Source organism: Anser brachyrhynchus, assembly GCF_964034855.1.
Source record: "Anser brachyrhynchus genome assembly, chromosome: 2".
NCBI classification, from domain to species: Eukaryota; Metazoa; Chordata; class Aves; order Anseriformes; family Anatidae; genus Anser; species Anser brachyrhynchus.
In genome coordinates, this window is record NC_137695.1 from 67,495,646 (window position 1) to 67,522,486 (window position 26,841).

Consider the following 26,841-nt stretch of genomic DNA (forward strand, 5'->3'; position numbering starts at 1 on the left):
AGTATTTGGACACCTGATGCACTAGTTAACACCCACCGGGGACCTACGAATTGAACCTCGTACTCCTGTGTAGAACCTCCTGGTGACAGCCTATAGGACCCCCAGGTGCCCCAGAGTACAACCCTGATTGACAGTATTTGGAAACCCCGATACACTACTTAACACCCACCAGTGACCTGTGACGTCAACCTCGTACTCCTGTGTAGAACCTCCTGGTGACCGCCTAGAGGACCCCCCCAGGTGCCCCAGAGTGCAACCCTGATTGACAGTATTTCGACCCCCCCCCCGATGCACCAGTTAACAGCCACCGGTGACCTCTGTCGTGAACCTCGTACTCCCGTGTATAACCTCCTGGTGACTCCCTATGGGACTCTCCCAGGTGCCCCGGTGCACACCCCCCGTGACACACTTTGGGACGCATAAGTGCCCTGGAGGACAACACCGTGTGACAGTATTCATACCCCAGATGCCCCTGTGCACAGCCCAGGTGACCTCCCAAGTGAATCTGCTGCTCTCGGGAACAACCTCCTGGTGAGCGCCTTTGGGAGACCCAAATTCCCTGGAGGACCACCCCCGATGACAGTATTTGGGACCCCCAGATACCCCAGTGCACAGCCCAGGTGACCTCTGACATGCCCGGAGTGCTCTGTGAAAAATCTCCTGGTGCCCCACCTTGGGGACCTCCAGGTGCCCTGCTAGACAGCCCCCGGGTGAAGCCTTTGTGACAGTGGTTGACCTGTTCGACGCCACCGGTGAGATATTTTGTGACCTTCCGAGTTGCTAAGGTAGAGGGGTTGTCCGTCGGAACAGCCGGGTAAAACCGCAGGTCACTGGCTGGTGTGCACTGGGATATATGGGGGTCCGCAATACTGTCACTGGGTCACGCTCGCCCGGAGGTCCCAAAAGGGGTCACCATGGTTTCTCTACAAGGGCACCTCGGTTAGTTCCAAACGATTCAAAGGTGATTTTCCACTGGTGCACACTAGACAGACTAAAGTTCAGCAGAGTTGAACTCCTCCTCCAGCTCATCCCCACCCCCAAATCCTCCCCCACAACCCATCCCCCAACTTCTCCCCCCAAATCCTCACATAAGTCCTCCTCCCCCCATAGCCTCCCTCCTAGCTCCCAACTCCTCCCCCAGCTCCACCCCCTCCCAACGCCTCCCCCTGCCTCCAAACTCCTCCCCCAGCTCCACCCCCTCCAAATTCCTCCCCCGGACCCCTCCAAACTCCTCCCCCACCTCCACACCCTCCAAACTCCTCCCCCAGCTCCACCCCCTCCAAACTCCTCCCCCAGCTCCACCCCCTCCAAACTCCTCCCCCGCCTCCAAACTCCTCCCCCAGCTCCACACCCTCCCTACTCCTCCCCCTAACGCCTCCAAACTCCTCCCCCAGCTCCACCCCCTCCAAACTCCTCCCCCAGCTCCACCCCCTCCCAACTCCTTCCCCTAACGCCTCCAAACTCCACCCAAACTCCAACCCCTTCCAAACTCCTCCCCCCTCACTCCAACGTCCTCCCCCAAAAATTCCAACTCCTCCCCCAGTTCCAAACTCCTCCCCCACACCAACTCCTCCCCCAACTCTGTCCCCAAAGAATTTCTACCTTAACTCCTCCCCTTCTCCCTGCTCCTCCCCGAACTCCTACCCCCACTCAACTCCTCCCCCCGTTCCAACTCCCCCACCATTTCTTCCCAGCTCCCAGTTCCTCTCCCAACTCCTCTGCCCCTTCCCAACTCCTTCTCAAACTCCTCCCCCTCCCAACTCCTCCCTGAACTCCTTCCCCCCTCCCAAATCCTCCCCCAACTCCTCCCCCCTTCCATCTCTTCCCCAGCTCCTCCCCCACTCAACTCCTCCCCTAACCCCAGGGGTTTTGGGGTTAAAGAGAGGGGTTAGGGGAGAGGTTGGGGGTGGGGTTAATGCACATTTAGCCTGAGCTCAGTTCATGCTTCCTTAACACTTCCTAACACAGGGGGAAGATCAAGGCCTCAAAATTGTTACTGCAATTTAGAAATGCCATTTGAATGCAAAACAGTGTACTTTGGAGGACAGTCATCTGTTTTACTGTGCGTTTGTGTTCCTGTCTCTGGAAAGAAGGGAACACTAAACAGGCTAGAGCTTGCACTGGGAGGAAGATGAGTGGCAAGTAGCAAACTCCAGCAATGGTAGTATCGGCACTCCCTGTATCCTTGACTGTCATACCACAAGGGAAATCTCTGTCTTGTAGAGATGCTGCTTAATGGGGCCAGTAAGGAGAATGCTACCTGTGGGTTCCTGGATTCTGAGAGACCAAGAAGAACAGTTGCTCCACTCGAAACTCCAGTCTGCACTCCCAGAAACAATGTTGTCCATAGAGGGAGGTCTCTTGACACAGTTGCTGGCTAGCACCGGCACGGAGGAGAACGTTGGCCATGTGGTCCACGCAGAGGTAACTGCTTCCCTCCTCCAACCTCATTTTTCTTGTAGAAAACAGGAAAGCTAGGACACATTTTTCTTGTAGAAATCCCCCAAATTAGTCTTCACTTCTTCTGCCTGAGGAAGCAGGTGGAAGTACCCAAGCATAATTGGGCAGTAAAGAGAGAGACACAGGAAAGCTCCCTGATGACCTTGCTTCAAAATGGGGTTAGGGGTGGGGTTCATGCACATTTAGCCTGAGCTCAGCTCATGCTTGCTTCACACTTCCTAACCCAAGGGAACGTCAGGGCTCTGAAATTGTGGCTGCAATTTGAAAACGCTGTTGGAATGTAAAACAGGGCGTTTAGCAACAGGGTCACCTGTTTTGCTGTGCATCTGTGCTTGTGGCTCTGGAAAGAAGGGAACAATAAATAGGCTAGAGCTTGCAGAGCTCTAAAGAAAGAGACACAGGAAAGGTCCCTGATGAACTTGCTTTTTAATTAGGGTGTCTTTGGGGTGGTTTTTTTGGTGGCCATAGTCGGGCAGACAGTGTTGCCTCTGGTGGGAGGGGGGGAGGGGGGGGGGTGGATAAGCAGTGCCTCTGGGGGGGGGGGGGCGGTGAGGGGCAGTGAAAAAGGTTGCTTTGGGGTGGGGGGCTCAAAATGTTTGCCTCAGGGGTTGAGTGAAAATCGTTGCATCTGCATGGGGGGAGGGGTGAAAATCATAGCCTCGGTGGGGCGGGGTCTCTCCTAGTCCTCCCCCCACACTTCGAAGTCCTCCCCCAAGTCCTCTCCCAACAGTTCCAAATCCTACCCCATCCCAACCGGCTCCCCCGTATCCCAACTCCTCCCTCAGCTCCAACCCATTCCCAAATCCTGCCCCAACTCCTCCCCCACAACTCATCCCCCAACTCCTCCCTCCTAACTCCCCACCCAACCACTCTTCCTGCCTTCAAACTCCTACCCAACTCCTCCCCCAGCTCCTCCCCCTTCCATCTCCTCCCCCAGCTCCTCCCCCACTCAACTCCTCCCCTAACCCCAGGGGTTGTGGGGTTGGGGGAGGGGTTAGGGGGTGGGGTTAATGCACACAACTCCTCCCCCACACCAACTCCTCCCCCACACCAACTCCTCCCCCAGCGATGTCCCCAAAGAATTCCTCCCCTAACTCCTCCCCTTCTCCCAGCTCCTCCCCAAACTCCTACCCCCACTCAACTCCTCCCCCCCTTCCAACTCCTCCACCACTTCTTCCCCCCCTCCCAGCTCCTCTCCCAACTTCTCTGCCCCTTCCCAACTCCTTTCCCAACTCCTTCCCCAACTCCGGTGTAACGCAGATACTGTTTTGGGCACGGGGCCAGGAATGTGCAGCAACGCCCCCGGGTTAACTCTGCTGCCACCTGCTGGTGAAACGCGCGTACTGCAGTCGGTGCGGGGCCCGGAATGCGCATCAACTCCCCTGGGCATTTGCCGCCTCCTCCTGGCGAATCGTGGGTGCTGCAGATGGCGCGGGGCTGCGCATGCGCAGTGGCGCCTCTGGGTCCCCTCTGCCACCACCTGACGCTGAAATGTGGGTACTGCACTAAGCTTGGTGCAGCGCCTGCGTGATGGCGCCTCCGGGGCGCCCTCTGCAGTAACCTACCGGCGGAAAGTGGGTACTGCAGGCGGCGTGGGGCAGCGTATGCATGGTGGTGTCCCCTGGCGCCCTCTGCTGCCACCTGCCGGCGAAAGTGGGTACTGCAGGCGGCGTGGGGCAGCGTATGCATGGTGGTGTCCCCTGGCGCCCTCTGCTGCCACCTGCCGGCGAAAGTGGGTACTGCAGGCGGCGTGGGGCAGCGTATGCATGGTGGTGTCCCCTGGCGCCCTCTGCTGCCACCTGCCAGTGTAACTCGGGTACTGCATTCGGCACGGGGCAGGGAATGCGCTGTGGTGACCCTGGGTGCCCTCTGCCGCCACCTGCCCCTGAAACGCGGGTACTGCAGACGCTGCTGGACCGTGCATGTGCAGTGGCGCCCTCTCCTGCCACCTACCGGCGAAACGTGGGTACTGCAGGTGGGACGGCGCTGTGCATGCGCGGCGGCGACCCCAGGCGCCCTCTGCAGCCTCCGGCCGGTATAACGCGGGTACTGCAGACAGCGCGGGGCCGCACATGCACATTGGTGTCCCCTCTGCCGCCACCTGCCGGCGAAACGGGGGTACTGTTTGTCGGCACGGGGCCGTGCATGCGTGGCATCACCCCTGGGCGTACTCTGCCGCAACTTGCCGGCGAAACGTGGGTACTGCAGGCGGCGTAGGGCCGCGCATATGCGGTGTGTCCCCGGGCGCCCTCTGCTTCAACCTGCCGGCAAAACGTGGGCTCTGCAGGCGGCACGGGGCTGCGCATACGAAGTGATGCCCCCGGGCGCCCTCTGCCGTCACCTGCCGGCGAAACGTGGGTACTGCGGGCAGCGCGGCGCCGCGCATATGCAGTGGCGCCCCCGAGCGCCCTCTGCCGCCACCTCCTGGTGAAACGTGAGTACTGCATGCGGTGTGGGGCCATGCGTGCACGGTAGTGTCCCCGGGCGCCCTCTGCCACCACCTGCCGGCGAAACGCGGGTACTGCAGACGGTGTGGAGCCACAAATGCGCAGGGGCGCCCTCTGCCGCCACCTCCTGGCGAAACGTGGGTACTGCAGGCGGTGTGGGGCCGCTCATGCGAGGTGGTGACCCCGGGCGGCCTCTGCAGCCACCTGCCAGTGAAAAGTGGGAACTGCAGGTGGTGCGGGGCCACGCATGCTCGGTGGTGTTTTCTGCAGCCACCTGCCGGCGAAACGTGGGTACTGGAGGCGGTGTGGGGCCCGGAATTCGCAGCAACGCTCCCGGGCGCCCTCTGCTGCCACCTCCTGGTGAAGCGTGGGTACTGCTGTCGGCGTGGGGCCGCGCATGCGCGGCATCGCCCTTGGACGACCTCTGCCGCCAGCAGCCAGTGAAACGCCGGTACTGGAGGCGGCATGGGGCCCGGAATGTGCGGCAACGCCCCCGGGCGCCCTCTGCCGCCACCAGCCGGTGAATCGCGGGTACTGCTGTCAGCACGGGGCCGGGAATGCACGGTGGCACACATGGGCGCCCTCTACCACCGCCTGCTGGCGAAACATGGGTACTGCAGGCGGGGCGGCACTGCGCATGCACCATGGCGTCCCCGGGTACCCTCTGCCACCACCTGCCGGCGAAACGTGAGTACTGCAGGTGGGATGGTGCTTCGCATGCACGGTGGTGTCCCCTTGCGCCCTCTGCAGCCACCTGCCGGCGAAACGTGGGCACTGCAGGCGGCACGGGGCCGCGCATGCGGGGGAGGAGTCTGGGGAGGATTTGGGAGTTAAACTGCTGTGCAGGACTTCCGGGAGGGGGGGCTGCAGTGAGGCTCCCTGCCTGGTCGTTCTCCCCTTTCCCCGGCTGCCAAGGCTAGGGGTGGGAGGGGGGAGGGGGTTGGGAGCGGGGGGGAGGAGTTGGGGAACGAGGTGGAGGAGTTGGGGAAGTAGGTGGAGGGGAAGGAGTTCTGGGAGGAGTTGGAGGAGGAGTTGGGAGGGGGGGAGAAATTCCGGGAGGAGTTGGGGGGTGGGGAGGCGTTGGGGGAGAATTGGGGGGGGGGGGAGGAGTTGCGGGAGGAGTTGGGGGGGGGAGAAGTTGGGGGAGAATTTGGAAGGGGAGGAGGTAGGGGGGAGGAGTTGGAAGGGGGGTGGAGTAGGGGGAGGAGTTGGGAGGGGCTAGGACTTTGGGGAGGTGTTGGGAGGGGGGAAGAAGTTGGGGGGGAGGAGTTTGGGGAGGAATTGGGAGGGGTCGGAGCAGTTAGTGGAGGAATTGGGTGTGGGGAGGAGGAGTTGGGGGAGGAGTTGGGAGGGGGGTACTTGGGGGCGGAGTTGGGAGTGTGGGAGGAATTGGGGGAGGATTGGGGGGGAGGAGTTGCAGGAGGAGTTGGAGGGGGGGAGGATTTGGGGGAGGAGTTGGAGGGGGGGAGGAGTTGGGGGAGAATTTGGAAGGGGAGGAGGAGTTGGGAGGATTTGGGAGGAGGGGAGGAGTTGGGAGTGTTGGGGGAAGATTTGGGGGAGGAGTTTGGAAATGGGGGGGAGGAATTGGGGGAAGGGTTGGGAGTAGGGGGGAGGAGCTGAGGGAGGAGTTGGGAGGTGGGGTAGTTGGGTGAGGTTTTGGGAGGGGTGGAGGAGTTGGAGGGGTGGGGAGTAGTTGGGATAGGATTTGGAGGGGCGGAGGAGTTGGGGGACGAGTTAGGAGGCTAGCAGATAAGTTTGAGGGGGGAGTTTGGAGGGGGGAGGAGTTTGGGGGAGGAGTTGGGGGAGGAGTTTGAAGGGGGAGCTATTGGGGAAGGAGTTAGGGAAGAGGAGGAGGCGTTGGGGGGGACTTGGGGGGCGGAGCTGGGGGAGGATTTGGGGGGAGGAGTTGGTGGAAGAGTTGCGGGGGGAGGAGTTGGGAGTGGGAGAGGAGTTGGGGGAGGAATTGAGAGGGTGGGAGGAGTTGGTGAAGGATTTGGGAGGGGTGGAGGAGTTGGGGGAGAAGTTGAGAAAGGGGGGAGGTGTTGGGGGAGAAGCTGGGAGGGGTGGAAGAGTTGGGAGAGGAGTAGGGAGGGGGGGGAGGAGTTGGGGAAGAAGTTGGGGTGGGAGGAGTTGGAGGAGGATTTGGAATGGGGGCAGGAGATAGAGGATTTGAGAGGGTGGGAGAGGATTTGGGAGGGATGTTTGCAGTTGTGGGGAGGAGTTGGGGGTGGAGTTGGGAGGGGTGAGAGGAGCTGGGGGAGGAGTTGGGGGGCAGAGGAGTTGGGGATGGAGTTAGGGGTGGAGGTGTTGGCGGAGGACATGGGACGGGGGGGAGGATTTGGGGGACGAGTTGGGAGGGGGCAGGAGTTGGGGGAGGATTTGGGAAGGGGGAAAGAGTTCGGGGAAGAGTTGGGAGGGGGGAGGAGTTGGAAGAGGGGAGGAGGTGGGGGGGGGAGGAGTTGGGGGAGGATTTAGGAGGGGGGAGGAATTGGAGGAGGTGTTGGGAGGGGGGGAGGTGTGGGGGGAGGAGTTGGGGGGGAGGAGTTGGGGGAGGAGTTGGGAGTGGGGGGGAGGAGTTGGGAGTGGGGGGGGAGGAGTTGGGAGTGGGGGGGGAGGAGTTGTCCGAGTATTTGGGAGGGGGGGAAGAGTTGGTGGAGGGGATGGTATTGGGGGGGAGGAGTTGGCGGAGGAATTTTGAGGGGTGGAGTAGTTGGGGGAGAATTGGGATGGGGAGGAGTTGGGGGAGGAGTTGGGATGGGGGGACAGGAGTTAGAGGATTTGGGGGGGGAAAGGAGTTGGGAGGGGGGTTAGCAGTTGTGGGGGACGAGTTGGGGGAGGAGTTGGGAGGGGGGAGGAGTTGGGGGAGGAGTTGGGAGAGGTGGAGAGGAGTTGGGGGAGCAGTTGTGGGGGGAGAGGAATTGGGGAAGGAGTTAGGGCGCAGGAGTTGGGGGAGGACTCAGGATGGGAGGGAGGATTTGGGGGAGGATTTAGAAGGGGATACGAGTTAGGGGAGGATTTGGGAGGGGGGAAGGCGTTTGGGGAGGAGTTGGGAGGGGGGAGGATTTGGGGGAGGAGTTGGGGGGAGGAGATTGGGGAAGAGTTGGGGGGAGGAATTGGGAGAGGAGTTGGGAGGGGAGAGGTGTTGGAGGAGGAGTTGGGGGAGGAGTTGGAGTAGGATTTGGGGGAGGGGAGGAATTGTGGAGGAGTTGGAAGTGGGGGAGGAGTTTGGAGAGGCAGTGGGACTGGGGGAGGAGTTGGGAGGGGGGAGGAGTTTAGGGAGGATTTGGTGGAGGAGTTGGAGTAGGATTTGGGGGAGGGGAGGTGTTGGAGGAGGAGATGGGAAAGGGGGAGGAGTTGGGGTGGGAGGAATTGGGAGGAGGTGAGGAGTTGGGGTAGTGGTTGCTGGGGGGAGGCGTTGGGGAAGGATTTGGGAGGGGGTTGGGGTTGGGCGATGATTTGGGGGGGGAGGAGTTGGGGGGTGAGCACTTGGGGGAGGAGTTGGGGGGAGGAATTGGCGGAGGAGTTGGGAGGCGACGAGGATTTGGGGGAGGAGTTGGGAGGGGGGAGGAGTTTGGGTAGGAGTTGGGAGGGGCTGGGAGGAGTTGGGGGAAGAGTTGTGGGGGAGTTGGGAGAGGATTTGGGGGGGAGGAGTTGGGGGAGGAGTTGTGGGAGGATTTTGGGGAGGATTGGGAGGGGGGGAGGTGTTTGAGGAGGATTTGGGAGGGGTGGAGGAGTTGGGGGAGGAGATGGGAGTGGGGGAGGAAACTGGGGAGGAGTTGGAAGGGGGGGAGGTGTTTGGGGAGGATTTGGGAGGGGAGAGGTGTTGTGGGAGGAGTTGGGAGTGGTTGTGGAGGAGTTGGGGAAGGAGTTTGGAGTTGGGGGGAGGAGTTGGGGGACAAGTTGGGAGGGGAGAGGAGTTGGGGGAGGAGTTGGGAGGGGCAGAGGTGTTGGGGGAGGAGTTGGGGTGCAGGAGTTGGGGGGGATGGAGGAGTTGGGAGGGGGAGGAGTTGGGTGAGGAGTTGGGAGGGGGAGAAGTTGGGAGAGGAGTTGAGGGGGAGGAGTTGGGGGAGGATTTGGGAGGCTTGGGAGGAGTAGGGGGAGGAGTTGGGAGGGGGGCGGAGGAGTTGGGGGGGAGTTGGGAGAGGGAGGAGATGGGGATGGGTTGGGAGGGAGGAAGATTTTGGACGGGGCAGGAGTTGTAAGGGGCAGGATTTAGAAGAGCAGTTGGGATTGAGTTTGGAGGGGTAGAGGAGTTGGGGGAGGAGTTGGGAGGGGGGAGGAGTTGGGGGAGGAGTTGGGAGTTGGGAAGGAGGAGTTTGGGGAGGAGTTGGGGGGGGATGTGTTGGGGGATGAGTTGGGAGGGGGGAAGGAGATGGGGGAGGAGTTGGGGGAGGGTTTGGGAGTAGGGGGATGGGTTTGGGGAAGAGATGGGAGGGTGGGTGGAGTTGGGGGATGATTTGGGGTGGGTGGAGTTGGGGGATTATTTGGGGTGGGAGGAGTTGGGGGAGGAGTTGGGCAGGAGGATTTGGGGGAGGAGGATTTTTGGGAGGAGTTGGGAGGGAGGGGCAGGAGTTGGGGGAGGAGTTTGGAGGGGGAGGAGTTGAGGGAGATGGGAGAGGGAGGAGTTGGGGGAGGAGTTGTGGGCAGGGAGGAGTTGGTAGTGGGTGAGGAGTTGGACGAGGAGTTGGGAGGGGGTGAGGACTTGGGGGAGGAGTCGGTAGTGGGGGAGGAGATGGGGAAGGAGTTGGGAGGAGGGAGTAGTTGGGGGGGATTTGGGGGGGGAGGAGTTGGGGAAGGAGTTGGGTGTAGGGGGGGAGGAGTTGGGGGTCGAGTTGTGGGGGAGAGGAGTTGGAGGAGGAGTTGGGAGGGGAGGGAGGAGTTCGGGAAGGATTTGGGAGTGGGAAAGAATTCGGGGAGGAGTTGGGAGGGGGGGAAGGAGTTGGGGGAGGAGTTGGGAGGGGGGGAGGTGTTGGGGGAGGAGTTGGGAACGGGGAGGAGTTGGAGGGGAGGGGTTGGGAGGAGTTGGGGGAGGAGTTTGGGTGTTTTTGTCACAACGCATGTTGTGACAAAATGTTTTTTCAAGCCTTTTGGTCATATGTTGACAAAACGTGTGTTCACGCACGTTTGCGTGTTTGGTGATGAAACACATTTCCTCGCGTTTTTCAGGTACTGGGTGATGACATGCATGAGCATGCGTGTTCACGCATTATCAGGTATCTTGTGAAGAAGTGCGTTTGAACGCATTTCCAGCCATTTGGTGACAACACATGTGTTCACGTGTGCTTTGACAAAATGCATTTTCAAGCGTTTTTGGTCATATGGTGACAACACACGTCTTCACGCATGTTCACGTTTGGTGATGAAATGCATTTCCACGTGTTTTTCAGGTATTCGGTGACAACACGCGTGTTCATGTGTACTCATGTGTGTCCAGGCATGTTGTGACCAAACCCATTTTCACGCGTTTTCAGGTATAGGAGGACAACACGCGTGTTTATGTGTGGTCACACGTGTTCAGCTATGTTGTGAAGAAACACATTTGAATGCATTTTCAGGCATTTCAGGAAAACACGCATGTTCACACCTGCTGTCACGAAACGCAGTTTCAAGCATTTTCTGTCACACGGTGACAACGCACGTGTTCACGCGTGCTCACGTGTTTGGTGATGAAATGCATTTCTACGTGTTTTTCAGGTATCGGGTGACAACACACGTGTTCACTTGTCTTCAGGCATGTGGTGACCAAATGCATTTCCACGGGTTTTCAGGCATAGGATGACAACACGTGTGTTCACGTGTGTTCACACGTGTTCGGGTATGTTGTGAAGAAATGCATTTGAATGAGTTTTCAGGCATTTCAGGAAAACACGCATGTTCACGCCTGCTGTCACGAAACGCATTTTCAAGCGTTCTCAGTCATATGGTGACAATGCGCATGTTCATGCGTGTTCACGTGTTTGGTGACCAAATGAGTTTCCACGCGTTTTTCAGGTATCGGGTGACAACACAGGTGTTCATGTGTGTTCACACATGTTGGGACAAAATGAATTTTCAAGCATTTTTAGTCATATGGTGACAACACGTGTGTTCACGCATGTTGACGTGTGGTGATGATACGCATTTTTGCACCTGCTTGTCCATGTTGTGATGAATCTCATTTTCACGTTTTTTCAGTGATTTGGTTTCAAAACATCTGTTCACTCGTGTTCAACCATGTTGTGACGAACCACATTTTCACGTGTTTTCCATCATATGTTGACAACACACATGTTCGCATGTGTTCATGTGTTTGGTGATGAAATGCATTTCCACATCTTTTTCACGTATTGGGTGACAACATGCATTAACGAGTGTTCATGCATGTTGTGACGAAACTCATCTTCACACCTGTTCAGGCATGTGGTAACCAAACGCATTTCCACAGGTTTTCAGGCATTGGATGACAGCATGCGTGTTCATGTGTGTTCACACGTGTTCAGGTATGTTGTGAAGAAACGCATTTGAACGCGTTTTCAGGCATTTCAGGAAAACACACATGTTCACGCCTGCTGTCACGAAACTCATTTTCAAGCATTTTCTGACACATGGTGCTCATGTGTTTGGTGATGAAATGCATTTCCACACCTTTTTCAGGTGTTTGGGGACAACACACATGTTCATGTGTGTTCAAGCATTTTGTGACCAAACTGTTTTTTAAGCATTGGAGAACATGCGTGTTCATTTGTGCTTACGCATGTTCAGGTATGTTATGCAGAAATGCATTGAACGTGTTTTCAGGAATTTGGCGACAATACACCGCATATTCAGGCGTGTTGTGATGGAACGTATTTTCACGCTTTTTTCAGGTCTATGCTGACAATGTGTGGGTTCACACCTGTTAGCCATGTTGTGACAAATCACATTTTCAGGTATATGGTGACAACATGTGTGTTCATTTGTGTTCACGCCTGTTCAGGTATGTTGTGAAAGAATGCATTGTAACTCATTTTCAGGCATCTGGTGGCTACATACGTGTTCAGGCATGCTGTGATGAAATGCATTTTCACGTGTTTACGGTCATATGGTGACAACAGGCATGTTCACACACATTTAAGTGTTTAGTGATGAAATGCTTTTCCACACGTTTTTCAGGTATTGGGTGAACACGTGTTCACACGTGCTCACTCGTGTGGTGACAAAACATCTTCACGCCTGTTCAGACATGTTGTGACCAAACGCATTTTTACGTGTTTTCAGGCATAGGATGACAACACACGTGTTCATGTGAAACCCTGACCCCCACCCCCAGACCCTCAAGCTCAGAGCCACTAATCCAGACCTGACTCTGAGCCCCAAACCCGGGCCCGACCGCAAGCCCCAACCCCAAGCCCCAGCCCCTCAAGACCAGACTCTTGACCCTGAGCCCTGGACCCAAGCCCCCGAACCCGAGCACCTGACCCCCAGCCCCCGACCCCGGAGCCTGCACCCTGGATCTAACTGTGAGCCCCAGACCCGAGCCCCGATCTGACCTCAAGCCCTGACCCCAAGCCCCTGACCCCAGAGATGACCCCGACCCTGGAGTTGACCCTGACTCTAAGCCCCAAACCCAAGCCCCTGCCCGAAGCCCAAACACGGAGACCCATCCCTGGATCCTTGACCCTGGAGCCCCCACCCTGGAGCTGACCCCGAGCCCCCAACCCCCAGATTCCAGACACAGCGCTAACCCCGAGCCCCAACCCCAGACCTTCAACCCCGAGCCCCAGCCAAGAACCCTCGACCACCGACCCTCAACCCCGAACCCGGCGTTGACCCAGAGCCCCAGACCTGAGCTCCGGACCCTGGATCTGACTCCAAGCCCTGACCCCGGAGCTGACCCAGAACCCCCATCCCCAGAGCTGACGCCAGACCCGGAACTAACGCCGAGCCCCAAGCCCGAGTCCCCAACCCGAGCCCCCAACCCCAGAGCCACTAATCCAGACCCGACTCCAAGCCCCGAACCCAGACCCAACCCCGAGGCCTAGCCCCGGACCCTCAACTCTTAGCCCCAGACCCAGAGGTAACCCTGAGCCCCGGACTCAAGCACCCATCCCCCAGCCCCTGACCCTGGAGCTGAGCACAGATCCTCAACCCCAGAGCCCCCACACTGGAGCTAACTGCGAGCCCCGGACACGAGCCCTGGACCCCAGAGCTGACTCCGAGCCCTGATCTGACCCCAAGCCTGGAGTTGACCCTGACTCCGAGCCTCAACCCCAAGCCCCAGCCCTGAGCCCCAACTCTGGACCCTCAATGCTGGAGCTGACCCCAAGCCCTCAACCCCCGGACCAGACCCTGGACCCAGAGCTAACCCTAAGCCCCAACCCTGAGCCCCAACCCTGGACCCTTGATCACCAACCCTTGACCCCAGACCCTCGACCCTGAGCCCTAGCCCTGAACCCTCAACCACAGTCGACCCCAAACCCAGAGCTGACACCGAGTCCTGGAGCAGAACTCCAGACCCCACACCTGACCCAGAGCCCCAAACCCGGAGCTGATGCCAGACCCAGAACGAACCCCGAGCCCCAACCCCGGACCCTCAACCCAGGACCTGACTCCGAGCCCCTAATCCGGACCCAACTCCTGAGCCCAAGCTCCGAGTCATAGCCCTGGACCCTTGACCCAGGACCCGACCCCAAGCTCCTAATCCAGACCCGACTTCGAGCCTGAGCCCTCAACCCCAGACCCTCGACCCCAGACTCTCAACCCTGAGCCCCAGATCCAGAGGTAACCCCAAGCCCAGGACCTGAGCCCACAACCCCCAGCCCCTGAACCTGGAGCTGAGCACAAACCCTTGACCCCAGAGCCAACTGCAAGTCCCAGACAAGAGCCCTGGACCACAGTGCTGACCCCAAACCCAGATCTGACCTCGAACCCCTGACCCCAAGCACCCGATGCCAGAGATGACCCCGACTTTGAGCCCCAATCCCAAACAACAGCCCTGGAGCCCCCACCCTGGACCCTTGACCCCAGAGCCCCAACCCCGGAGCCGACCCCAAGCCCCCGACCCTGAAGCCGACCCCAAGCCCCAACCCTGAGCCCCAGTCCTGGACCCTCAACCCTGAACACAGAGTTAACCTAGTGCTCCGGACTGGAGCTCCCGACCCTGGAGATGACCCAAAGCCCCATCCCCAGAGCTCACCCAGAGCTCCCAAATCTGGACCCGAGCCCCAGCCCCAAGCCCTGGACCCTGAAGTGACCCCGAGCCCCAGACCTGAGGCCCCAACCCTGAGCCCCTGAGCCTGGAGCTGATCCCAGACCCTTGAACCCAGAGCCCCCACACCAGAGCTAACTGCAAGCCCTGGACACAAGCCCTGTACCCTAGAGCTGACCCTGAGCCCCCAACCCCAAACCCCCAACTCCAAAGATGACCCTGACCCTGGAGTTGACCCTGACTCTGAGCCCCAGCCCCGAGCCCCAGCCCTGGACCCTTGACCCCAGAGCCCCCACCCTGGAGCTGACCCCGAGCCCCCGATGCCCAGAACAGACCCTGGACCCAGAGCTAGCCCCAAGCCCCAACCCCAGACCCTTGATGACCGAACCACGACCCCTGACCAACCCCAAGCCCCAGACCCTCGACCCTGAACCCGGAGTTGACCCCGAGTCCTGGACCCAAGCCCGAGCCTGACCCCGAGTTCTAGACCTGGACGCAAGCCTGAGCTGCGGAACTCGACCCAACCCCGAGCCCCGGACCTCAGCACGAGCCCCCGACCCAGACCAGGACCTGAGCCCCCAAGCCCGAGCCCCGGCCCTGAGCCCCAGGGTCCGGCCCCAGACCCAACCCGAATTCCCATACCTGGAACAGGACCTGACCCTGAGCCCCGGACCCAGACCAGGACCCAGACCCTAAGCCCTGAACCCAGACCCAGACCCAACCTCAAGCCCCGTACCCGGAACAGGACTCAACTCCGAGCCCCGGAACCAGATCCAAGCCCTGGACTGGGACCCTTACCCAAGCCCAAGCCATGGACCCAACCCCGAGCCCAAGCCCCAGACCCAGACCTGACCCCAGGATCCAGACCTGACCCTGAACCCTGGACACAGAGCTGACCCCGAACCAGGAGCTGATGCCAAGCTCTCAACCCCGGAGCTGACCCTGAGCCCCAGACCCCCGGAACAGACCTTGGACCCAGAACTGACCCTTAGACCCCCGACCCCACCCAGGAGCTTACCCCAAGCCACGGACCTGAGCCCTGGACCACGGAGCTGACCCGGACTCCAAGCCCCAACCCTCAACCCTGGAACCCCCATCCCAGAGCTGACCCTGAGCCCCAACCCTGGAGCTGACCCTGAGCCCCAACCCCGAGCCCTGACCCCAGAGCTAACCCTGCAACTAACCCTGGACCCAAACTACGGAACCAACTTCCTAGCCCCGAATCCTCGATCCAGGACCCAATTGTTTGCTGGGATTCTTGGTAATAAGAGGCATGGAGTGAATATACTATTTTTCCTGTTTTTTTCTTTATCAAACTGAACTGTTAACTGTTATCCAATATCACACACACACACAAAAAAAAAAGCGAAGCAAAACAAAAAAAAGCACAAGAAATACCATACATGCATATGCCAATCCCTCTGAAAAGAAGCAAACAAAACAGTGCTCTCCATGGTACTAGAAACTGGAGTTTCTTATTTCAGTTTACCTGCCAACAACTTCTAGTATTTTTGCATACTCTTCACTTGGAAGTTTTAAAGCTTACCTCCATGTACTTACACTGTAAAAGCGATCTTCAACCTATAGAGATGATCACAAATAAACGTTTAAGTCTCCTCTCACTATATAATTAAGATAATTTTAGAATATATACTACAAAATTTTCTGAGAACATTTTAGTTTCTGAAAAATCAGCATTTGATTTTTTTCCTTACCTGCTTTGGTTTACCTAACAAACTTAAACTCTAGAGAAATACATGGCTTTAAATATTTTGGTACATTTTTTCTTTTTTTTTGAAAAAACTCCACCACCTCTACAAGTACTCGCTTTTCAGTGAAAATTATATTCCTTCCATTGCCAATAACAATGGATTCCCTGATTAGATTGTTATAATGAACCACAAATAAACTTTAAAACAGCTGTTGCAATCAGGGCTATTAACGCTATTAAAATAGCAGCTTAAGTTGTTCATTTTCACTATTTATTGAAATGATATGCGAGTTATTTTTCTTTTTCTATAGTGAGAAAGGAAAGTTTACTCTTTATGTTATTCTGTATAAACACAAACGTAAATCTATGGCTGATTCACACGCAAAGCCTGGAGGGTGCATATTCCCACTACAAGGCAAGCACACACCTGCAGACTCTTTGGCCAGGGTGGCTTCCACTTCCCACCCTAAACCTTGCAACACACATGCTCCTTCCCATTTTGAATTCTCTGCTTTTCTTTATTGTAGCCTTCTGTCTCATCCTGATCACATGCTAACATCTGCAGTGCCGTCATCTCACCACAAGACCAACTGAAAATCTGGCTATACCACTCCTCAACTTTCCACTCTTTTTTGTGTAATATGTCCCACTTCTTCTCTTGCAATGCAACACATACCAATAGGTGGTGCAAATATAAAGACCAGGGAACAGCAGGATAACATACAAAAAAACCTTACCGTGATCTGTGTCCCTTGGTTTCCAGCACAGGGTTTTGGAGGGGCTTTAATTTTTCCATCACTGTAAGAAGCTGTAGGCAGAAAATAAAAATAAGTTGTCAGACAGTTGCCACGAATGGGGGGAAGAAGACAGAAACCCCATCGTCACCACACATCTCCCAGCAAAGAACTTGGGTTGCTGCAAATTGGCTGCAGCTTCTCCCTTTCTGCTAGCAGAAAACTGACTGTATTGACCTTAGGGCCCATCAGGGCCATGGGAGAGTGGGAGTAACAGCAGAGAACACGTAGTAGATAACAGAATACGCATTTTGAAATTGTACTACTGAGACTGATCCTGTAACTGTAGGATTATTATATTGTAATAGTAGGGTTATTGTAGCTTTCTTTAACAATTAGACCTGCATTTATAATGATTCTTCCACTAGACTTCACACTTCAGTTATACTAATAATAAATTCTTGACTTTATACATAAGATGTGTTTCCTTTTGGGCCAATAACAGGATTTTGACAATGAAAGATTTCTGAATCGTTTAGTTCTTTCTGAAATTCCACATCTGCATGACTTCCTAAGGACATACTTCTTTTGACCTCTTACGTACCCGACATAATTAATGAGAGACCATCACGCAGTCTTCTGAAAAAAAAAAAAACAAAAAAAAACAAGATGTAAACCTTTTTCCTTCTTTTTCTTAGAAATAGTTGAGATGCTAATGAGCTTATTTTTGCTTATGTTTAGAGCTCAGGTCTTCAGAAGGATATTCAAAACCCTTTTTGGATAGGACCAGGAAACACAAAAAGTTTCTGTGTTCGGAGACATGAAATTTGCAAGACATGCTGACTGTGTACATACATCGTTTTATCCTGAAATGTGAAAGATAAAAGTTAACCCTACAGTGGCTGCTGAAGTGGAACTCCTTTTAAGATTTCCCCCCCACACTTTTAAATTATACTGTTTAGGTAAAGCCTACCTTTACAGTTTGCAATAAAAATCATTCAAACTAGGTTTTCTCATATTCTGGGCCCTGTTTGTAACTGTCCTAGGAACAAAGTATTCATTCAGTATCCCCATTCCCACCAATAAGAGCACTGAAAAGAAAACGAAACATCTGTTTGTTATTATCTACAGCAGAAGTTGCTTGGATCATAACTAGCATACCTGTATGCACACTTTGCATCAGCTGTTTTAGTTGTTACTGTAACATGGGCAACGTGACTGATGCTAGACAATGCCTAGAGAAAGAAAAAGCATCTTTGTAAACCTTGCTCTACGCGTCACTGATAGCTGAAGGAGTGTACAAGCTTCAAAGAGCACCACAAAATTCTCATATACCACCTGCAAATAATTAATAAAAGTCCCTTAAAAAAAGTCACTGGGGTCAGTAAAGCTTTAATGACTTTCAGTACCTATAAAACCAATCTTTATCCAGGACCTTCTTTTGGCTTTAAGTACTGTATTTAGCAAAATGTCTGTCACCAATGATTTACCATCCAGTCAAATCTTCCATTGCCTTTCACCTATATGTTCCTGAAGCAAAAATTGAGAAGAAGGTCTTGTTTTACTTAAACAACTTCTTACTCCAGAAAGCAAAAAGAATATTGTAGTGGGTTTACGTGACAAGGTTTTGGTAGGAGGGGGCCATAGGGGTGGCTGTTGTGAGAAGAATCTAGAAGCTGCCTTGTGTTAGGTAAGGGCCCCACTGCTAACCAGAGCCAAGCCAATAAGCAATAGTGTTTGTGACTCTGTGAGAACATATTTAAAACAGGAAAAAAAAAAACCACACGCTGCCATACAGCAGCTGGGAGAGTGAGAGGAGTGAGAAACAGCCTTGCAGGCACCAAGGTCAGTGAAGAAGGAGGGGGAGAGGTGCTCCAGGTGCCAGAGCAGAAGTCCCCTGTGGCCTGTGGTGAGGACCATGGTGAAGCAGGCTGTCCTGCAACCAATGGAGTACCACAGTGGAGCAGGGTTCCACGCTGCAGCCCATGGAGGAGACCACAGTGGAGCAGGTGGACCCGCACTGAAGGAGGCTGTGGCCTGTGGAAGAATGCTGCCAGAGCGGATTCTGGGCCAGACCTGTAGCCCGTGGAGAGGAGCCCATGCAGGAACAGGTGACCTGGCAGGAGCTGCTGCCCATGGGGGACCCAGGTTGGAGCAGTTTGCTCCTGAGGGATGGACCCTGCGGTACAGACTCATACCTATAGCACTTGTTCTTGAAGAGCTGCTGCCTGCGGGAAGCCCACACCAGATTAGTTCGGCAAGGACTGCATCCCGTGGGAGGGACCCCACGACACAGGGGAAGAGTGACCGAGAAGGAGCGGTGGAGACGAAGCGCTATAGACTGACCATAACCCCCATTCCCCTTCGCTGCTTGGGGGGGGGGGGGGGGGGGGGGGGGGGGGAGGAAAGAGAGTGGATGAGGGGAAGGCATTTTCTTTCCTTTGTTTCTCACTTCTCTAGCTTGTTAGTAACAGGCAATAAATCTTACTATCTCCCTATGCTGAGTCTGTTTTACCTGTCACGATGATTACTGTGTGATCTCCCTGTCCTTATCTCAACCCTTGAGCCCTTGGCATTGTATTTTCTCCCCCTTCCTCTTTGAGGAGGGGGAATGAGAGAGCAGCCATGGTAGAACTCGGTTGCCCACCTGAGTAAAACCACCACAAATATACACCTCTCACTAGGAATCCATCTATTCTTAAAAGACAAAGAAATATATTTTGAACTACACTCACAAGGCAGACTCTTAGAAATCAGAACCTTCTGTATAGAGTTTTGAGAATGAGCAATTATGTAAACTCTGCACTACAGAAGGACAACAATAAACAATAAATAATTTCAAAACCTTGCTGAAGAGCTTACCTCACCCCTCAAGCCATATGTAGAAACACTAGACAAGTCTTCAAATTATTGTAGTTTATTCGTAGTAAATCTCTCACATACAATGTTGAGATCTTCTATGTAACAGAGATAAGAAAATAATAATAGCTACTTTCTGTTTCCACTCTGAAATCAGAAACGTTTATAAATTGACATAAGCATCAGCACAGAGCTATTGATACTCAGCCTGATACCACAGCCGTTATCTTGGACCAGGATGACCTTCATACCGTCTTCTCTAACTACTACGTGGATACTTGTAGATTTAGCATCCAAGCCGTGGAAAGCAAGAAAGCATAGAACAGAACAGCTATTCTAGAGAATAAATAATAACTATACAAAACTGGAATTTTAAATTGTTCTTATATAACTGATGTTTCTACTCTGGTTTTCTGTCACATTGGAACTTCTGTTTCAAATAAGTATTTACCACCTTCTTCCTTTTTCTTCTAGCAGCGAAGTAAATGATTCTAATTCACTATTCACAATTCAGACACGCTTTCAGAAAGTCCCCGCTCTCCATCGCTGCCTGACAGGAGGCCGCACCCAGGAGCAGCGTGTCGCTCTTCTTGCTCAGGTGACAAGTGACAGCACACGAGGTGACAGCCCCGGGCTGCACCAGGGGGGTTTGGGTTGGGTGTCAGGAAGGATTTCCGCACAGAGTGTGCGTCCAGGCCTTGGAAGGGGCTGTAGAGGGGGGGGTGGCAGGGCCCCGCTCGGCCAGCACCGGGTGAAGCGAGCGGGGCGGGGCCGTGGGCGGAGCCGTTGCGTTTAGAAGGGGGCGGTGGCGTGCTCTAACGCTTGGGGCCCATCGTGGGCACGGTGCTGGATGGCGGTGTCCAAGCTGCGGAAGGGATCTGGGCTGAGCTGCTCCCCTCTCCCTGCAAAGCAAGGCTGCCGCCAGGTTTCTGTGTTGGAAAAGTGGGCTGGGCACGCTGCTGAGGAAAGAAGAGCTTTCTCAGCTGCTGCGTTTATCGCCTGGTTCGCGGGAGATGAGCTTCAGGTTGGTAGAATGCTTTTAGCTCGCCTGGGAAGAGGCTTTGCGTTCTCAGGAAAACGTGCAAAAAAACAGTGTTTCCTACCACTGTTCTTACCTGCATGCAGCAAAACTTGGCCAGTGGTGGCTGCAATCTGTGCATGAGCTTGGAAACCTTGCTGTTAGGAGATTGTTTTTTGTTTTCCCTTTTTTTTTTTTAATTCTCTATTCCAGATGTCACATCATCCTGAGCTAATCTAAAGAAAGGAAATACTGAGACTGCTTGTTCCCTTTGCTTTCTTATGGGGTCACTGCTGTTTGATGACAGGAGCCTTGCTAGGCTGAGTAAACAGCTGTAGCAGTGTAAACACATCTTGCTGGGATGGGGTTAGGGCTTGGACTTCTCAGCTAGATGAGGCATTTCAAGACTGTTGTTGGTTCAGATGATAGGAAGCAGGATTAACAGTTTCTGCTGTTTTGTGAGGGGGTTGTGGTGGTGGTGATTTTTATTTTTTGTAAAATAGTAATGACACTTTCTAGATAGAATCTTGGACATGTTTTCTTCGCATTGCTTTTTCTCCACATAAAATGGGAGATGTGAGTCCTTTCTACGTTTAATAAAGAAGCTGTGTTGCTTTGTAAGTATATGTATGCTTACACAATGTTTTTCTTGAAAATATAATTCCACACTTGCTTTAACTGTTGTTTCCCTGAGGTGTACTTTATTACTGATAAGATCCAAAGAGGGGAAGGTCATCTGAAACTGAAAGAAAGAGCCTGTTTATTTCCCCTTAGCAAAACAGGATATGCTGGGGAGCAAGGCCAAACCTGTTGCCAGTGCAAGCTGTGGAGCAGTCTTCAAGGAAAGCTAATCCCCATGTGCTGGGTGTGACTTCAGCCTGTGAGGGAAGGAGGAAGGATGTTAAGAGAGAGCACCTTAAATCCAGGATGGTGTATCATGGCCTTTTCTCAGGACCTGTGACACCGAACAGATTAGTGATGCATTGAGGTCTTGCCTATAAACAGGGAGCTGTGATTCTCCATCTTTCAGTAGTGCTATTTTTCCTTGTAGCTTTTCCAGAGGGCCTTCCCAAAGGGAAGAGGGCATCCCAAAATGGGATGCAGTCTCGATGACATGAAGGCACCCTATGTAATGAAGGATGAGCTCAGGAAGTTGCGAGGAGTCTGTAACAATCCAGTCTTTCAGGTTTCTATTGCACAGCTCATGGGTGTAAAGCTCTGGTTTCACAGCAAGCGCTCAGGGTCTAAAGCAGGTAGAGTGCTGCTGTTCTGGCATGTGCGCACTGCTCTTCTTCCCTGGGATGGGAACTGGGAAGTTTGTCTTGTTCTTGTGACGTGCTTATGATTTCCATTGCCTTGCCATGTTGCTTCCTGGCCTTAGCACCTTTTCTGTGGGCAAGGTGACCACAGATCCATCCTCTGGAGGATTTATTGGTAACGTTTTAATGGCATCCTTGTCTTGAGGTTTTTCTTGGATTGTTGCGAGCTGACAGGACTGACACAGTGCTACTGGCTGGGCTTGGGTCCCACTTCTGTTATCTTGTTACTGGTCATGCTCTGAAGAGGAGCTGGACTGCTAGGCAGAGTCAGCTACGCACGTTTGGTGTGCGAGGGGTTGGGGATGTCAGGCAGCTGGGCGTAGTTATGAGTAATAATTACTTTATAATAGTTTGTGTAAATAGAAACCAGTGTCCAGTGGTTATCTGGAGAAGGGGGACCTGAAGAGGTCATTCAGGCCGACCTTGCCCAGAGTAGGGCCCTGGGTCACAGCACAAGTCTCCCTGTGCTTGTATTACACTTGCTCTGCTTGTTTCACCCAGATTGTACATGTCCTCCTTATTTGCTTTGTACATACCATTCAAGATACTAACAGAGCATTGAGGCTCCCGTGCTAATCATATTCTCGTACGTGGGGAGTGTGTGCCGCATGTCAATTAGGATGTCTTGTTTCTGACCACACCTGTGCCCTGCAGCCAGCGCTTTACTACTGTGCTGGTTTCTAGGGGAAAGCTCAGCTTGAGCGCAGTCAGATGTTTCATCTTTTCAGCTGCTTCGTGTGTTTCTCGAAAGCAAAACCCCAGAGGTTAGATGTCTCACAGCTAACTTCTCAACCACAGGCGCAGCGCTTGTGTGTGGGATCCGATGCGAAACTGGGTCCCTGAGCAAGACATGTTTTGTCCTGTGGTATGTCCTGGCTTGGTGCAGGGCTCAGTGCTGTGCTGGTGGCTGCTGGAGGGATGGAAAGGTAGTAGGGTTCCTTCAGGACTGATGGCAATCTGTAAAGGTGATGAGTCATGAGTTTTTGTTGTTCTTTTGCAGGGCAGAATGAGGAAGTGCTTTGCTTTCTTATTGATAGGCTTTTGGTTTGTGAGGACCAGCTTCTCCAAGGTGAGCTGATGTATGTTGCAAGAGTTTAAAACAGTCTTTGTGAGACATATTAACATATTTGCATATTCACAAACATCAGTATGACTTTTCCAGACCAAACAGATCCTTGAGGATGGCAATGCTAAAAATCTCAACTTCTTTCCCTCCCTCTGCATGAGATCTCTTAATGTGTCAAGTTATGTCCTGGTCAGCACTAACCCATTCATACTGATTGCAGAAGTTGTATTTTTTTTATCTGCCATTCTTCCAAGGCCTCTTCTCAAAGCACAGGCAGTTTCAAGACTTTTTTGTGTGCCACTTCTGCATCTGATGAAAAAGGAAAGATCCTGTAAGAAGTATATTTTCTTTTTTTCTGCTTTTCACTGTTGGATTTATGCCTGTATGTGTTCATGGGAGACTTCCATAAATATGGATTTGGTAGCTGTTGTTGTCAGAAAGGCTAATAAAACTGGCTAGCAGGCAGAGCATAGACTTCTCAAGGTATGGCCTTCTCACCCTGTGTTTTTCTTCTTTTTTTGGGGGATCTGCCCTGACATTTGCATGCATCTATACCAGGACATAGTGTACGTGTCATTCAGAAAGACCTGTATGTGGCATCCTTTATCTGGGTGGTGGGCACGTGGCAGTTAAGTGTGACATGGCAATGCCTTCATGATGGCACTGTGCTCTCATAGCCAGCCTGCTCTTGTCGGGCAAGAGCTAATGCGAGCCTCAAGGCTGCCTGTTGAGAAAACATGAATTACCTGAATGCTGATCACATGTATTTAGCTTGTTTGCTTTACTGCTGGGCTTTTTTTTTTTTCCCTCCCTGCCTATTGCCAGTTGGTAGTGTCTGCCTGTTAGGTTAGGGTGGAAAGAGTAAGGATCATTTATTCCTCTGCTTACTAAGAAAGAGGAATGCAGAGTCTTTAGAAGCTGGGTTTCCTGAAAAAGGAAAGATACTTTTTTTTTTTTTAACCACTATTTTAATTCAGATGCAGAACTCCCCAGATAGTATTACTTCACTTTTTGCTTCCATTATGGAAAGCTACTGTTCCTCAAGAATAAAACTGTTATTCTACCACTGGGTAATGCCACAGGATTGAAGCCTTACAGCTTAGCTTTCAGTATCAACAACAATTAAAAGCCTGGCTATGTAACAACCTTCGCTCTTTCTCTGTGAACAAGCAGTTATCCTGGGTCTGGTTGGGATGGAATTAATTTTCTTCATAGCAGCTGGCATGGTGCCGTGTTTTAGATTTGTGACCAAAACAATTCTGGTAACAAACTGATGCTTTTGCTGAGCGGTGTTTGCGCAGCCTCAAGGCCATCTATCTCTCTTTCTCACTCTGTCCCTTCCCAGTCAATAGACTGGAGGTGTGCAAGAGTTTGGGAGGGGATACAAGCAGGCAGGTGACCTGAAAGAGATACCATGCCATACCACATCAGGCTCAGCAGTAAGAAGGGAGAGGAGCGGGCTTACGGAGGCTTTATGTAGTTTCTCTATTAAAGTACATAAACTGGACACAGATGAAACAAACAGGCTGCTCAGGTTTGCTCTCAGTTTTATGAAGTTTTCAGTATTGCCAACTTCAGATGTTCAGAAAGCACAAGCTTGCCTCTTGGGATCGATGACTGGTGTATAGAGCACAATGTTTTTCAAAAATGACAAATGGGGTTGTGGGCAGTCTCTATTTGGGTTTTCAAGCTTATCAGCTGAAGCAAGGGGACTCAAAGCGTAGCATTGTAACTCTCTGGAATTGTCCCGCTTGTGAGGGTGGTCTGACTGAACCAGTTTGGGACACCAACCATTGCAATAACTTAAGAGTTGGCAGCATGTAAAGTACATGGGAATTTTGCCCACTGGCAACATGTTGTGGTTTAACCCAGCAAGCAGCAAAACATGACAGAGCCATTTACTTCCCCGCCCCCCCCCCCCCCCCCCCCCCCGCATGAGGAGAAGAAGAACAAGAACAAACAAAACAACAAGAATAAACGAAGCAAATGATGCTCAGTGTAACTTTTCACTACCTGCTGACTGATGCCCAGCCATTTCCTGAGCAGTGGCAGCTGCCCCTGTTGTATGGTGTGGGGCATACCTGTGGGCATTGTGTGCCAGCTGTCCTGGCTGCGTCCCCTCCCAGCTCCTGGTGCACCCCCAGCCTCCTCACTGGCAGGACAGCACCGGAAGCTGAAACTCCTTGCTCTGTGCAAGCACTGTTCTGCAGCAACTGCAAGACTGGTGTGTTATCAGTGTTGTTCTTATCCTAAGTCCGGAAAACAGCACCATACCGGTTACTGGGAAGACAATTGACTTTATCCCAGCCAAAACCAGGATACAGCAATCGGAGTTGGAATAGAGTATTTCTGACTTAACTGCATAATCTTGTGTTGTAATTCTTCAGGTATAAATGGATATGCTTCATTTTGCTGCCAGAGTTGTGTGGGTTGCTTCAGGAGCTGTAAAAATAAGTCAACAAAGTAGATAATCTTGTCTGATTCTTTTTTTTTTCCTTTGAAAGACAAGTTCTCAGATTTGGGCCACGAGTCTCCTAGACCAAAAACTTTTTCCAAGCAATCTTCTGTTTCACAGATGCCATAACTTAGGAGAGACCTGTACTTCTTGAAAGGAACCAATGTCACCAAGAAAAAAATCTGTTATTTACATATATTTTGTGTGTGTATATATATATATCTGTTATAGTTATATTCAGATGGACGTGTGATCTGGGCACTTGACCTTTCCTTGTACCAGCTGAAGGCAGAGTAATAGGTCATGTATTTTTAATGCTGGCCTCACTCAACAGACTTCAGTGTAATAGGTCTTACTTAGTATACTGGTTTGGGATTAAAAATGCTTATGCTGCAGGAAGATGTTAGGCAACAGCAAGTCATGATGTGCTAGTCAGTACAGTGATTCTTTTCGATAATTAATTTAGATGTCAGATTTGCGCACCTGTGTATCTCTTGGGTCTGCAAAATTGACTGTAGTTGCTAAAGCCTACAGCAGACATCCTAGTTATTTAAATGACCTATGGTTTGAGGTTTTGGCTGGCAAGCTCCAGTGTTGGAAAAGCACAGGAGTTTGTGATCTGTTGGAAATCCTGCTGCTCCACGTGGGAGGGGCTGGGGAGTTTTCACCTCCTGAATTGAAACAGGGAGCTCAGATCCAAAATGTCTTATCGCATGATGCCTTTAAAAGGCCTTTTAAAATGTGTGTTGCAACTGGGGGTCTTTTTGCTGTATTGTGGGGAAAAGAATTTCTTTTCCAAATTTCTTTTGGATACCTTTTATTTTTAATTGTACTTTATCTTGCTTTTCTTTGTAGTCTACTTAAATATAATTCTGGGTTTAAAAAAAAAAAAAAAAAAAAAACGAAAACCTTACCCTAAGGAGAAGCATAGCTTTTCTTGAAAGACCAGGCTTGCAATTCAACTATGATTTTAAAAAACAAAAAAACAGGGAGAGGTCCTGGATGACTGGAGACTTGCTAATGTGATGCCCATCTATAAGAAGGGTTGTAAAGAGGATCTGGGGAACTACAGGCCTGTCAGCCTGACCTTGGTCTCAGGAAAGGTGATGGAACAGGTTGTCTTGAATGCAATCATGCAATGTATGTGGGACATCTGGGGGATCAGACTCAGTCAGCATGGGTTCATGAAAGGCAAGTCCTGACTGACCAACCTCATCTCCTTCTATGACTAGGTGACCTGCCTGGTAGATGAGGGAAAGCCTGTTGACATAGTCTACTTAGACTTCAGCAAGGCCTTTGATATAGTCTCCCATGGTATTCTCCTGGAGAAACTGGCAGCCCATGGCTTAGACAGGTACACACTTTGCTGGATTAAAAACTGGCTGGACAGCCAGGCCAAGAGAGTGGTGGTGAACAGAGTGACATCCAGCTGACGACTGGTCACCAGTGGTGTTCCCCTGGCTTCAGTGTTGGGGACCATCCTCTTTAACGTATTTATTGATGACTTGGATGAGGGAATTGAGTGCACCCTCAGTAAGTTTGCAGATGACACCAAGCTAGGGGGAAATGTTGATATATAGGAGTGTAGGAAGGCCCCTGCAGAGGG

At 52.8% G+C, this 26,841-nt stretch overlaps 2 protein-coding genes across 9 annotated transcripts in view; both read left to right on the top strand.

Moving 5' to 3' along the window:
* The first annotated feature begins 4,904 nt into the window (after positions 1–4,904).
* Positions 4,905–18,906, top strand: LOC308189107 (uncharacterized protein). Of its 8 annotated transcripts, XR_013946014.1 has the most exons (5): positions 4,905–5,594; positions 10,074–10,120; positions 10,295–10,378; positions 10,602–10,722; positions 11,753–11,892. XR_013946014.1 is itself a non-coding variant. In XM_080578854.1 (4 exons), exons 1-4 carry the CDS (start codon positions 10,683–10,685, stop codon positions 17,340–17,342), a joined length of 288 nt encoding a protein of 95 aa, XP_080434980.1. In that variant the 5' UTR covers positions 10,591–10,682; the 3' UTR covers positions 17,343–18,906. The 8 variants fall into 8 exon arrangements, 3 of the variants coding, with proteins under 3 accessions (XP_080434978.1, XP_080434979.1, XP_080434980.1); XR_013946013.1 differs by having other exon boundaries at positions 10,602–11,892; XM_080578854.1 differs by lacking the exons at positions 4,905–5,594; positions 10,074–10,120; positions 10,295–10,378 and adding exons at positions 11,332–11,386; positions 17,260–18,906 and having other exon boundaries at positions 10,591–10,722; positions 11,753–11,862.
* Positions 18,907–20,257: 1,351 nt separating this feature from the next.
* Positions 20,258–26,841, top strand: part of TRANK1 (tetratricopeptide repeat and ankyrin repeat containing 1) — a 45,631-nt gene continuing 39,047 nt past the window's right edge. The window contains 1 exon segment of the mRNA XM_080582358.1: positions 20,258–20,401. Coding sequence (XP_080438484.1) covers positions 20,391–20,401 — 11 coding nt within the window. The 5' untranslated portion in view covers positions 20,258–20,390.